General features: G+C 41.9%; 1 protein-coding gene and 1 pseudogene across 2 annotated transcripts in view; one reads left to right on the top strand and one right to left on the bottom strand.

Moving 5' to 3' along the window:
• LOC130360653 (actin-like protein 6A) overlaps window positions 1-14,998 on the bottom strand; it is a 43,284-nt gene that overhangs the window by 21,525 nt on the left and 6,761 nt on the right. For both annotated transcript variants that reach the window (XM_056563203.1, XM_056563204.1), the window contains 4 exons: window positions 13,887-14,025; window positions 8,372-8,472; window positions 4,876-4,973; window positions 3,245-3,339 (listed from right to left, as the gene is read on the bottom strand). In XM_056563203.1, the coding sequence (XP_056419178.1) occupies window positions 3,245-3,339; window positions 4,876-4,973; window positions 8,372-8,472; window positions 13,887-14,025 (433 nt within the window). The remainder of the gene's footprint in view (window positions 1-3,244; window positions 3,340-4,875; window positions 4,974-8,371; window positions 8,473-13,886; window positions 14,026-14,998) is intronic.
• Window positions 7,132-7,337, top strand: LOC130363218 (U2 spliceosomal RNA; annotated as a pseudogene).

The following is a 14,998-nucleotide window of genomic DNA, read 5'->3' as shown; positions in this document are numbered from 1 at the left end:
ACTTTGAGGACAGATCTCGGCAGTCAAATATCAGAATTGTGGGGCTTCGGCTCTGAGGGAAACAATATTGTACAGTTATGTTCCTCGTGGCTCATCGACATTTTTAAGCATTTAAAATGATCAAACATGTTTTGCCATTGAAAGGACTCAGAGTTCCAAGTAGAACCCCACTACCAGAAGCTCCCCCAAGGACGCTATTGGTGAAAATTTTACTTTATGGGGACCGGGATGCAATTTTGAGGGAAGCAAGAAAAATTTCAGATTTACAATTTAATGGCTCTAAAATTGCATTCTTCCCTGACTTCACCAGGGAGATGCAGTTAAAGCGTGCGTCCTTTGGGGAAGTTAAGAGAAGATTGCATGCGGCAAACATAGGCATTTCACTGTTATTCACAGCAAGGCTTAGAATTAGGTATAATGATACCGAACTGTTCTTACCGGACCCGCAGTTCGTTGCTGATTGGCTGGAGACAAAGGGCAATTAAGCTCCCTACTATTGATATATTTGTTGAATGTCTATTTAAATATTTTCCTTCTTATGTTTGCGGGGTGACTGGGGGGGGGGTGAGTAAAAGGGTGAAGTGTAGAGACCCTGAGGGGAATTTATCAGTGTATATAGAGATTTTTTGCACATTTCTTTTGCGTAATATCTGATTTATATAGCCATGTCTACGGTTAAGTTTACCATAGAGCACTTTCTACTGTAGAATCAAATTTATTAACTGCATTTTTTTATGCAAAAAAAAATGCGCAAAAGTACTTTTCTTGCGCAAATATACACCACCTCGGAGGACACGTACAAAAGTGTCTATTTTGGGACAGTAAGAACTGCTACTCCCATCATGGACAGACTCTGCCCATGATGGGAGTTGTAGTCAAGGGGCAGATCGCACCGGGTCATTATCCAGAGAACCGCTGTAATCCGTATTTATTAACTGTAAAAGTCGGCGGCACATGCTCTGCCGCCGGCTCCTGTATACACTGTCATAATTCATAATCCTCGTCTCCGGGAGACGGGAGCTCTGATTGGTGAATAGCTATTAACCAATCAGAGCTCCTGTCTCCCGGTGGGGATTATGAATTATAAGAACTGTATATAGGAGCCGGCGGGCAGCGCAGTGTAGCCGCATGTGCCGCCGGCTTGTATAGTTAATAAATGTGGATCGCAGCAGATCTCCGGAGAATGATCTGCTGCGATCTGCTCCTCTGCCCTTGGATTACTTCTCCTATCATGGGACAGAGTCTGTACCATGATGGGAGTAGTTGTAGTACCGCAGCGCTGCTGAGGGATGGCACTTGTACATCCCCCGATTGCGGGACTTTATAGGGCTACTACTCCCATCATGGACAGACTCTGCCCATGATGGGAGTTGTAGTCCAGGGGCTGAGGTGCAGATCGCACCGGGTCCTTCTGCAGAGACCCACTGCGATCCGCATTTAAGTTAACAAGCCGGTGGTACATGCGGCTACATCGTGCTGCCGCCGGCTCCTGTATACATGTCATAATTCATAATCCACGCCGCCGGGAGACCTGATTGGTCAATAGCTATTCACCAATCAGAGCTCCTGTGTTCTGGCGGCTGGGATTATGAATTATGACAGTGTATATAGAAGCTGGCGGCAGCACGATGTAGACGCATGTACCGCCGGTTTCTATAGTTAATAAATGCGGATCGGCGGGTCTCCAGGGAATAATATGCTGCGATCCACATTTAAGTTAACAAGCCGACGGTAGATGCGGCTACATCGCGCTGCCCGCCGGCTTCTATATACACTGTCATAATTCATAATCCCCGCCGGCGGAACACAGGAGCTCTGATTGGTGGCAGGGATTATGAATTAGGACAGTGTATACAGGAGCCGACAGCAGAGCGATGTAGCCGCATGTACGGACGGCTTGTTAACTTAAATGCGGAATTCCGTGAGCAGAATTCCGCACAGTGAACGTTAGCATCTGTGTGAATGGGTCTTCCGCGAGACCCATTCACACTGCAGAATTTCAGAAAGTACATTTTCATTCTTTGCGCGGAAGTCCACGAGCACCTCATAGCCATCAATGGTGACAGCACAGTGTCATGCCATCCTACCACCGCTACTGGCTGCCAGGCTGAATCTTCGCTCGCTGAATTCCGCGAGCGAAGATTCAGCTACAAATCCGTAGTGTAAACATACTCATATAGAATGGAAGATTCTGTTTAAGCTTTATTTAACTCCAAAACTAATTAACAAATTTGGTATTGGTGAGCAAGTACTATGCCCTAGATGCCAGAGTTCTGACGCAGATATTTATCATATTATTTGGGACTGCCCTCTAATCGTCTTATATTGGAAGAAGATAATTGATTATTTGAATATGGTATTAATTTTCATCATGCTATATTGGGAGAGGTGGTGGAAAATACTCTAAATAATATTCTACTGCTGAAGTTACTCTTTTGCGCAAAACTCCTTATATTGAGAGTATGGTGGCTAGAAAAAATACTGAGGATAGAGGAATGGGTGCAATTGGTAACTAAGATAAAGAGCTATGAAATTTTATTTAATACGCATAATAAGAGGGTGGCACAAATAACAAGGTTGTGGACAATGTGGAAAGAAGAAGAATTACAATGAAAATCTTAGCTAGGTTCCTTTTTTTTGTTGTAGATTTCTGACCCTGACCTGGGAGAGTGGGTGGGCAGGGGTTGTAAACAAAGTTGTTATAAAATTATAGTATAATATGTCTGTAATATGTAATTGCATACGTTGTGTAATAAAAGATTTTAATTAAATAAAAACAAAAAACTGGTGACAGAAAGTTACACAGATTTGTAAATTACTTCTATTTTTAAATCTCAATCCTTCAAATACTTATCAGCTGCTGTATACTACAAAGAAAGTTCTTTTCTTTTTGAATTTCCTTTCTGTCTGACCACAGTGCTCTCTGCTGACACCTCTGTCCATTTTAGGAACGGTCCAGAGTAGGCGCAAATCCCCATAGCAAACCTCTCCTGCTCTGGACAGTTCTTCTGGACATGGACAGAGGTGTCAGCAGAGAACACTGTGGTCAGACAAAATAAATTTAAAAAGAAAAGAACTTCCTGTGGAGCATACAGCAACTGATAAGTGCTGGAAGGATTAAGATTTTTAAATATAAGTAATTTACAAATCTATTTACCTTTCTGGCATCAATTGGTTAAAAAAAATGTTTTTCTAGCGGAGTACCCCTTTAAAAATTACAATATAAGTACCAGAATTGTTTTACCTTGAGTAAGTACACGTCCATCAAGTACTGGAGTGGCAGTAGTATGTGTGGCACCACTATCCAATACCAGAGCAGTGAGTCGGCCATTAGCAAATCTAATTGTAGCAGTCAAGGAGTCATTTTACTGAGAGAATATAATAGACAAGCTGCTCAATTGATATGAATGGGAAAGATGTCTCAGCTCTTAGTGTTCTCGGTGAAGGCCCTGTCTGGATAAAGCATGGTTGGACATGGGCACTGCCACTCTATATTTTAGAGCAATGCACTAAGTGTTGTTATGACTACGGCAGTGCTAAATATGTATATTTTTTATTACTTTAAATTGAACCATTTTTAAAGAAATAAAGTTTTTTTTAATTTTTTTTTAAAGAAATTGGATATAATAATTGTTCTTTTTTGTGAAACTTTTGTTAAACATAATTTAAAGGGGTTCTCCGGTGCTTTAGACATCTTATCCCCTATCCAAAGGATAGGGGATAAGATGCCTGATCGCGGGAGTCCCGCAGCTGGGGACCCCCGGGATCTTGCACGCGGCACCCCGTTTGTAATCAGTCCCCAGAGCGTGTTCACTCCGAGTCTGATTACCAACGACCACAGGGCCGGCGGCGTGTGACATCACGCCTCCGCCCCCGTGTGACATCACGCTCCGCCTCTCAATGCAAGCCTACAGGAGGGGGCATGATAGCTGTCACGCCCCCTCCCGTAGGCTTGCATTGAGGGGCGGAGCGTGACGTCACACAGGGGCGGAGGCATGACGTCACATGCTGTCGGCCCTGTGGTCGTCGTTAATCAGACCCAGAGCGAACACGCTCCGGGGACTGATTACAAACGGGGTGCCGCGTGCAAGATCCTGGGGGTCCCCAGCGGCGGGACTCCTGTGATCAGGCATCTTATCCCCTATCCTTTGGATAGGGGATAAGATGTCTAAAGCATCGGAGAACCCCTTTCATTTCTGATAGGTAACTTGAAGCAACAATCCTTATGTTGCTTGTATAATGTTTTGGAATATTCAGCATTTCAACACATTACTGCCGGCCAGGACGTAAGAGGCAGATATTGACAGTAGACCTTGGGGCCTTTGTTAGGTAACCAATGGCCAGACAGAGGGAGCCGCCTCATTCTGTCAAATATTGTAGATGCCACATTTGACCATGGCAAAGGAATTAAACTGGAAGGACATGATTTAATTCAGATCCCTCCAGTTGCAATGGGAACCATTCTACATATGGCAGCAATTCTCCCGCCATTGTCTTGTAGGTAGACTGAAATAAGTTCCTGTGCTCCCAGGCACCACTGGTCATCGATTTTTAGACTTTATTATAAGTGAAAGGGCAGCAGAGACAACACTTTTTGAAGTCATTGGGTACACTGGGCGGGCAGTTCCAACAAGATTATTATGCATAAATTAGCACCCACTAATGTTGGATATTTGTGTTGGTCATTAAGAGGTTAACTAGAGGGGAAAACCCAAGTAAACAAAGTCTCTGTTTTATTCCAGGAAGTAATCAAGAAAAATAAAATAAAATAAAAACTGCATGATTTTGTAATCATAGTTCATTAGTAAACATTCTGCACATGTTAATAGTGGAGGATATATAAATTATTCAAGATGAAGTACTTAACAAGGATACGCCCTAAGAACTGCAGATTTGCAGAGGTAGAATGATGGAATATTGTAGTGCTCGAACATCAGTTCTGTCAGTCTCTCTCTTTTCTCTCTTGTATTCCACTAGTAAGACACAATAAAAAATTAAATATATGACAGAAAGTACCATAAATGCAGGCAGAACATTAGATATAACCATTGCCCTGGCACCACAGATGTAAACATGACATGATCCTACAGCTTTATGGAACATTACATATAACCATTGCCCTGGCACCACAGATGTAAACATGACATGATCCTACAGCTTTATGGAACATTACATATAACCATTGCCCTGGCACCACATATGTAAACATGACATGATCCTACAGCTTTATGGAACATTACATATAACCATTGCCCTGGCACCACAGATGTAAACATGACATGATCCTACAGCTTTATGGAACATTAGATATAACCATTGCCCTGGCACCACAGATGTAAACATGACATGATCCTACAGCTTTATGGAACATTACATATAACCATTGCCCTGGCACCACAGATGTAAACATGACATGATCCTACAGCTTTATGGAACATTAGATATAACCATTGCCCTGGCACCACAGATGTAAACATGACATGATCCTACAGCTTTATGGAACATTACATATAACCATTGCCCTGGCACCACATATGTAAACATGACATGATCCTACAGCTTTATGGAACATTAGATATAACCATTGCCCTGGCACCACAGATGTAAACATGACATGATCCTACAACTTTATGGAACATTAGATATAACCATTGCCCTGGCACCACATATGTAAACATGACATGATCCTACAGCTTTATGGAACATTAGATATAACCATTGCCCTGGCACCACAGATGTAAACATGACATGATCCTACAGCTTTATGGAACATTACATATAACCATTGCCCTGGCACCACAGATGTAAACATGACATGATCCTACAGCTTTATGGAACATTAGATATAACCATTGCCCTGGCACCACAGATGTAAACATGACATGATCCTACAGCTTTATGGAACATTAGATATAACCATTGCCCTGGCACCACAGATGTAAACATGACATGATCCTACAGCTTTATGGAACATTACATATAACCATTGCCCTGGCACCACAGATGTAAACATGACATGATCCTACAGCTTTATGGAACATTACATATAACCATTGCCCTGGCACCACAGATGTAAACATGACATGATCCTACAGCTTTATGGAACAGTGTATTACAGATTTGGAATGATAACTTTGCAGAACCTGACTCAATAACCAAGTTCAAGGGGGGCCTGGATGTTTTTCTGGAGAGTAATAACATTACAGGTCATGGATACTACATTTATGGGGATAAAATGTTGATCCAAGGATTTATTCTGATCGCTATATTGGGGCCAGGAAGGAATTTTACCTCTGTAATAGAGCAATTGGCATCAGCCTCACGGTTTTTGCCTTCCTCTGGATCAACACAGTAGAGTTTTAGGTTGAACTTGATGGACTATGTTACTACAGATGAGGTAATTGTACTGATGCTGTTTGATACTTCATATGGTCTGCTAATTCTGTGGGGTTCCAGATTTTAATATTCTGATATTCCCAGACTTAATGGCGACAGGGGGAAATGTATTATGGGTTTTACAGTTTTTGAGGTATTTTTGTGTGTGTGGGGTGTCCTGTAGTTGGAACCCCCCTGCGATCTTTAGAATGGGGCCCGACTCTCCACACTGAACGTTCCTGCCTCCACTTTCTGAGCACTAGACAGTGCTGGCCCTTTCAGCCAATCACCAGCTGGGGCAGGACACTGTTGCACCCAGTGATTGACTGAGCGGCCCATCACTGTCAGGACCAGTTTGTCTCAGCACTCCGCAAGGAGAGTCCGGCACCATTCTGATGATTGCGGAGAAAGGGGGATAGAAGATAATTTTTTTTTTTTAAATGTTTTACAAGATGGAATACCCCTTTAAATGGAAATAGATATAGATATATTTTTAATAATCTGTTTCTATTTAAAAAATATATTTTTTTTCATTTTCTGTGCATTAATGGGGCTACCATATTGCCTTAGCTGTTTTTTTTACTGCATTTAGATAGATGCTTTACAGCAGGACCCATGGGCATAGGCAACAATAGACAAGCTGTCTCGTTGATATGAATGGAAAAGGTGTCGGGGCTGTGGGTGTTCTCGGTGATGTTACAAAGGTCATTTTATGGGGAGAGGGAGGTTGATCTGTGAACAACAGCTATTGTGTGTATCATTTCTTGGCCTTTTGGCTAAGATCAAGTGTAGTATCTGTTCTTATCAGTAAGTGGGAAACACTGATGAGGATGGAGGCTGCATGGAAAGGGCAGGTGTTCCAGGGAATTCTGGGTATGGTTCTGAAGAATCAGCTCGACAGCTGCCCTGATAAGACTTGTGCCCTCCAGGTCTGGTTATTGGACCAGGGGGGTGTAGAGCTAAGGTACTTTTGTGCCTCGGGAGTGGTGACTCTGAATTGCCAAAACCTACTAGGGGTGGACTCCACTGAGTGGCCGCACTGCACCATACTCTTCACCATTAGATTCTGGCTAGATTCTTGCTAGGATCAGGGACATTTTTATAGATCCAACAGGATGCCTGGGCAATAAATCACTGCAATATATACTTATTTATTTTGTCTGTCTTTTTCCCCTGTGGCACACTTGTTTCCTTTGTGTTCACTTGAATTTGTAAGGGCAATAGCCCTTTTGGGTGTCCCTCCTGGAGATCTAGGGGAAGTGTGTGTGGCCTTTTGGTTCCACACCTGCAACCCCAGGTGTCTCTGCCTCAGAGATGTCATCAGTATAAGGCTCCTTAGGCTGACACCTAGGTGAGTCCCTTAGAGGCTTTGGCGAAAAAGGACATTGAACCAGGACCCTTGCAGGTGCCTTCTGGTCCCGATAGAATGGGTGGGCTTGTTGGGGGTGGGGGGCCTCTTTCCTTTTGGGGGTTGTATTAATGTGTCTTCTGTGCCCTCAGAAGATGGCAGTACATGATCCTCTTATTTAGGCTGAAATGCACTTTATCAATATCTTATCCCTATCTTTCCAACTACCTATAGTATAAAAAAAAACAACAACTTGAATTTAAACCTATAAATGCCTTATGTATTACAAAAGATGAGAGGGACACTGTGAACTTATTTATTATTTGATTTAAGTATTTAGCATTGTTACTTATGTGATTAAAGGGGTACCTCACTTGCCAGTGTTCGGAAGTAAATGTTCCGAGCATTGTTTTCGCACTGCGGGGGTCAGGTACTCCCCTTGTGATATCACAACCATGCCCCCTCAATGCAAGTCTATGAGAGGGGGTGTTACGCCCGTCACGCCCCCTCCCATAGACTTGCATTGAGGGGGCATGGCCGTGATATCAAGAGGAGAGTGGCTGACCCCCGCAGCGCGAAAACAGCGTTTGGAACATTTACTTTCGAACGCTGGCCAGTGAGTTACCCCTTTAAGAAGAAGTTACTTACCGCAGGTTCAGACATCAATACCGGATGTAATCTAGTTTTAAACTCTGTAAGCCTTTTATATGTATGATCTAAAATAGCCTGGAAACTCTCCCAGTCATCAACTAAGGAAAACAGAAACAATTGCAGGTCAAATGTTAGGATATACTAAAAAAAAACATTAAATCGCCTAGGTTGTTATATATTCTGCCTACAGTCTATATGATGCAGGACGTCATAAAACAATTAACACTAGGTTGTGTACATAGTTATCTGTTGTTGGGTGGATAAGGAGAGCAAAGGTAGTATTTACCTCAGGAAGCATAAACTAGTGATAAGACCTTAGTATAGAAATCATGTGACCGGCTAAGAGTTTGCTATATATGGTATAAACCAGGGGTAGTATTTACCTCAGGAAGCATAAACTAGTGATAAGACCATAGTATAGAAACCATGTGACCGGCTAAGAGTTTGCTATATATGGTATAGACCAGGGGTAGTATTTACCTCAGGAAGCATAAACTAGTGATAAGACCTTAGTATAGAAATCATGTGACCGGCTAAGAGTTTGCTATATATGGTATAAACCAGGGGTAGTATTTACCTCAGGAAGCATAAACTAGTGATAAGACCATAGTATAGAAACCATGTGACCGGCTAAGAGTTTGCTATATATGGTATAGACCAGGGGTAGTATTTACCACATGAAGCATAAACTAGTGATAAGACCATAGTATAGAAATCATGTGACCGGCTAAGAGTTTGCTATATATGGTATAAACCAGGAGTAGTATTTACCTCAGGAAGCATAAACTAGTGATAAGACCATAGTATAGAAATCATGTGACCGGCTAAGAGTTTGCTATATATGGTATAAACCAGGGGTAGTATTTACCTCAGGAAGCATAAACTAGTGATAAGACCATAGTATAGAAATCATGTGACCGGCTAAGAGTTTGCTATATATGGTATAAACCAGGGGTAGTATTTACCTCAGGAAGCATAAACTAGTGATAAGACCATAGTATAGAAATCATGTGACCGGCTAAGAGTTTGCTATATATGGTATAAACCAGGATCCTTATCTAGCATGAGACCTTTCCTATGCCTTAAATGGAGCTCGCTGGGATAGTTTTGAACCAGCGGACTTATCAAAGAGTAACTTTTCTAATCATGTAGTCATTGTTTGTCAGACTGACACTTGTTTTTATCTTAACTGTTGAATTATTGACTGATAGGTCTTGATGCATACCTGAAAGCAGTGATGTAATGTCACAGAGCACTGTTGGTTAAAAGATATGTAATATACGGCAGAAAAGGTTTTATCAGTAAAGGTCTGAGTGTCAGGAAACGTGTGCATTTAGTATGTTCTTTCCCGGATCTGTGTCACGTGATCAAGATGGTCTAATCAAGTCTATGGGACTATCTCACTCACAGAGTGGGCAGAACAGCGCTTCTCTCCCTGCCCGTGTCACTGGTCAGTCGGTGTCCGGCCACTCAGAATCCCATTGCCCTGTGAATGGGACTTAAAAATACGTACAGGCTCAAATTGGAGCTATGACCTAAAGCATACATGTGATTTCCTGTAACTTGAATATTAGGGTGGGGGGAATCTAATATACACAATAAATGCCTGTAGTCTCCGTATCTGCCTCTTGTCTCTAACAACTGCCCTTCCTCCCCCTCCCTTCTTCATAAACTTTCATTGGCAGCTGTAAGCTGATATTTCGAGGAGATGACCCCTCTCCAGACCAAATTGAGCTCTTTTTCACTGCAAATGCAACAAGGCGAGCTGGAAAGGAGCCTAAGTAGCTGTCATTTATATTTCAACATTTCTTATAGTCACTTGATTTATGCAGTTGTGTGTTGAAAATGACACTAACAATGGTGCATATTCACTACTGTTATTATTATCCTCTAATTATTTGTCACCATAAACTTCCACAGCTCCTTACTTAGTACAATATGTAACACCTAAAAAAAACATGAAAAAAAAAAAGTAAAGCTGGGTTACGATGGGTCACCCAATGCCAACCAATGCATTAAATGTTAGCACCCTGTTAAATAAAGATGCCGACGTATACTGTGGTGTATGGGCAGGGGACTCATTCAGTTTATTAGCCCAAATATAGTTGACTAGTGTCTATACATTTCCAGCACATACACCTTTATTAAAGGGTTTTTTGTTTTTTAGATCAACTGGTGCCAAAAAGTTAAACAGATTTGTAAATTAGTAAAAAGAAAAGAGGTTGTAACCATAAACCTCAAGCACAATATCAGATAAACTGATATATGATTAATATAAATGGACTGTGCTTCAAATATATGATGGAAAAAATTATAAAATCTTTTTGTTAAAACACATATAATAGTCCTATATTTAAATTAGATGGTAATAACCTCCTATCACAGGGCCCTTGGGAGGAAGTAATTATAATGTAAATAACAAGATTACATTAAAATATAATCACACCGCTGTATAATTTGTCAATATTTCCAATAGTCCGGCACATGCTAGTTCAGAATATCGTTTGTGAACACAGTCCATACATTAAAGAAGTATGGGACAATATCTGATATTGTCCTTGAGGTTTATGGTTACAATCTCTTTTCTTTTTACAAATATACTTTACACCTAAGGTCTAGGTGTTTAACCATAATATACCTCGGCCAACAAATTGGGAGCTGCACTTACTATTTTTATTTCAGATTTGTAAATTACTTCTATTTTCTATTTAAAAAATATGAATCCTTCCAGTACTTATCAGCTGCTGTATGCTCCAGAGGAAGTTGTGTAGTTCTTTTCAATCTGACCACAGTGCTCTCTGCTGACACCTCTGTCCATGTCAGGAACTGTCAAGAGTACAAGCAAATACCCATAACAAACCTAACCTGCTCTGGACAGTTCCTGACATGGACAGAGGTGTCAGCAGAGAGCACTGTGGTCAGACAAAAAAGAACTACAGAACTTTCTCTGCAGCATACAGCAGCTGATAAGTACTGGAAAGATTAAGATTTTTATACAGAAGAATTTACAAATCTGTGATTTCTAATTTCGTGATGTGGTCTGGCCTTGTGATGCTGGGGGGGGGGGGGCACGGTGTCAGTGTGTTTGTGGGGTGCACATAAAAGATGCTGGGCAGCCTGCCTGATCGAATAGCATGGGCATCACTAATACAATAGGTTGTAAGCCAGCATGGTGCACTACATGTTATGTTACTGGCACCCTATATATTGCCTTATCTGTGTGCAACTATAATACTAAGTAACTACCCCCCTCAGGAATAGGTGGTGTGTAAGTGGTTGTTCGTCAGTATTTTGCACCTTCCCTTCTATAGCATTGTGGCTGATCTGCATCATAATGGGAATAGGTGCCTAATCTGCCCTTGTATCAGTAACCAATAAGTGGCCTTTTTTGAGTTTTTGTATTTTATTTAGTGATTTATGTCCTTTTTTTTTCCAAGAATTTAAGAATCTGTTTAACTTTCCGGCACCAGTTGATTAGAAAAATTTGTTTTTTTTCACCGGAATACCGCATTAAGCTGGATTCAAAAGTGCAGCAGGCCATGTTTTCCATTAAATAATTGTATGTGCAGGAAATGGCCTGTTTTGCCATGTAAGGGAATGGGTCCACTCCCAATATTCTGTGTAAGGCTGGGTCCACACTACGTTTTTTTTCTGTGTAAGGCTGGGTCCACACACTATTTTTGCGCCGTATGCGCTTTTACAACCGGACCTAAAACTGTGGTCAACCACGGTTCTAGCTCCCGTATGTCATTCATTTCAATGAGCCGACCGGAGTGAAACGTTCGGTCCGGTCGGCTCATTTTTGCGCCGTATGCGCTTTTACAACCGGACCTAGAACCGTGGTTGACCACAGTTTTAGGTCTGGTTGTAAAAGCGCATACGGCGCAAAAATGAGCCGACCGGACCGAACGTTTCACTCCGGTCGGCTCATTGAAATGAATGACATACGGGAGCGCATACGGTCACATACGGGAGCGCGAGCTTTTAGCTCCCCCCTGCCGTATGCGCTCCCGTATGGGAGAAAACGTAGTGTGGACCGAGCCTAACACATTAGCATCCTTTTTTGACAGGATACTGACATATACCTACAACATACTGAGTAGAGACAGTGTTAACATAACCGTATGAAAACCTGTGTTTCTGATTGCATGATTCCTCTTATGTTTGAGTAGCTATCTTGCTTATGAACAGAGAAATGTGTGGTGTCCAAGCACCAAAGGCTGTCCTGTGGGCTGACCTGCTGCACCTGTGTGGGCCCATTGTTATAACATTTACCATGTTCATGCACTTTATTATATTCACTGTATTTTGTACTGCACCTTTAAGAAGGAGATGCAGAGTAACCAGTGAACTTGTCTGCCCAATGGGAACCCCCAAATTGCCCTGTATGGTGGCCCAGCACAGAAGTTGTCATCCTGTACACCTGTCTGTCCTGTGTGGCGGTTTCCCTTTCAGTGTTCCCCTTGGTCCACATCCGTCCTATGGACTGTAAAGTGTTAAAAGCTCTTTTATTATATGCTGGTTTATCTTTTGAGGTATTTGTCTCTTTAAATATTTTTGCTAAGACCTTTGTTACCAAGGAAGGCACAATGTGAACAGGTGACTTGTTGGTGACCTATGGGATTCCTCCAAATTACTCCCTTATATACCAGGGAGGAGCTAGCCTAGTCAGAGGAGTCTGAGGTACAGCCAAGTGAAGACCTGAGAGTTGTCTGTTGTTCCTGAGGGAGACCAATGCCTAAACACGAAGCCATGCAGCTACTACCAGTAACCCCTGCAGGTGAAAGTCAAAGCCTGGCGGTAAGCACAAATACAGGGGACAAGTCTAGTCAAGATAGTCAAGTCAGTCAAGTCTGTCATTTACTAAAGTCAGCGTGGGATGCAGAATTCAGTCCAGTTACACTGCAAGTCCCAACGAACCAACAATCTCCCTAAAGTTCAATGAGCATCTCCTTGGGCCTAAACTGAGCTGTAAAGACTTCAACATCCTGTCTACCTCAGTAAAGTGCCATTGTTCTGTAACCTTGCATTGGAGTGATTATTTACCCTGCGCCTGGCCCAGGAACCAGTGACCATACCTCGGGTGGTGTAGAGGATAACCACGCCCTGGTGTCATGAACACATAGGGTTAATTCCATCTTCCCTAAGGGTTAACATCATCTGCCTTTCCAAGGCCCTCACCACACCTGTATGTAGTGTAGGGGGGGGGGGGAGGAGTTGAAAAGCACCATAAGTCCCAGCAAGGTAACAGGGCTCCCAATGGTTACACTGCATCCCTTCTACTCTAATCTGTACCATGTGGTATACCATCTACACCTGCTTCAGTAAAAGACAGTTATCTCTAACCACGGCATCAGTGTGTTTCTTGCTCCCGTGCCTGGCCCAGGAGAAGCTGTCTCCACCTCGGACCATGTATAGGCTAACGGTGCCCTGGCAACACGAAATGACAAGTCTACCTTGCACCCCCGTGTCACGATACATGATACATCTGACATATTCCTTAAAAACTTACTCATTGCATCTTTTAATGGTGTTATGGCTTCAATGTTCTCCTGGCACACGTCATGAATGTTAGGATCTATGTAATACTTTGGTGGTGTGCTTCCATCTTCTCTGTCAAGTACTGCACCAACTGATGTAGGAAAATCTACCTGCAATAATTGTCATGAAAATTACTGAAGAAAACTAGACTTTTGCAATGTCAATATATATTTTTTTTATATATGGCTGTAGACAAGGGGTTAAAGGGAACCTGTTATCAGTAAAAAAAAAATGTATTTAGACATAATACTGTGCCCAGCCATGCTGCCTATACTATGAAACTAAACAAGTAAACATAGCATCTGCTGTTGTTGGTACCAGAGGGGCAGGGTCTGAGTATTTAGGAAACTGATGATCTATTTGGATTATCATGCACAACCATCTCTAAGGTTTACAGAGAATCGTCCAAAAAAATAAAAAAAGAAAATATCCAGTGAGCGGCAGATGTGTGGATGAAAATGCTTTGTTGATTTTAGTGGAGAATGGGCAGACTGGTTTGGAGATGACAGATAGGCAACAGTAATTCAAATAACCACTCTTTACAACCAAGGTATACGCATCTCTAAACACCATCTCCACCAAATACCATCTCTAAACACACAAATTAGCTATTTCTGATAAGGCCACAGGGCCTCTGTAAAAAAAACTTTTGACATGTTATAGAGACTTATAAAAAGGTTTTATCAGTTGGGGTCTAAGTTTTCAGACCCAGACAGATCAGTAGAATGAGCCAGGAGAAGTGCATATATAGCGTGTTCTCTCCCATTTCAGTGTCACGTCTATGGGACAGTCTCACTCATGGAGACCCAGAGCGGGGAGAGAAGTGATATTGATCTGTGGCAGTATTTACCCCTTATAGACACACGGCCATGTCGTGGTAGCAGGAAGGTGTCTCCTATGACAATCACTACTAGTATTCTACGTAGAACATTTCCAACCATACTTTACACAGTGTTTTCAAGATAATAAGTTATCATATTTCATATATGATTTATTTTATATTGGTTTTTTTTTCTATAGTTAATAGGAGTATTTTTTTTTTCATTTTTCCTCATGCTAGCATGTACAGTAAATCCATGTATT

The sequence above is a fragment of the Hyla sarda genome, chromosome 3, assembly GCF_029499605.1.
Source record: "Hyla sarda isolate aHylSar1 chromosome 3, aHylSar1.hap1, whole genome shotgun sequence".
NCBI lineage: Eukaryota > Metazoa > Chordata > Amphibia > Anura > Hylidae > Hyla > Hyla sarda.
Note: the sequence above shows the minus strand (reverse complement) of the source record. Positions and strands in the feature narration are given on the sequence as shown.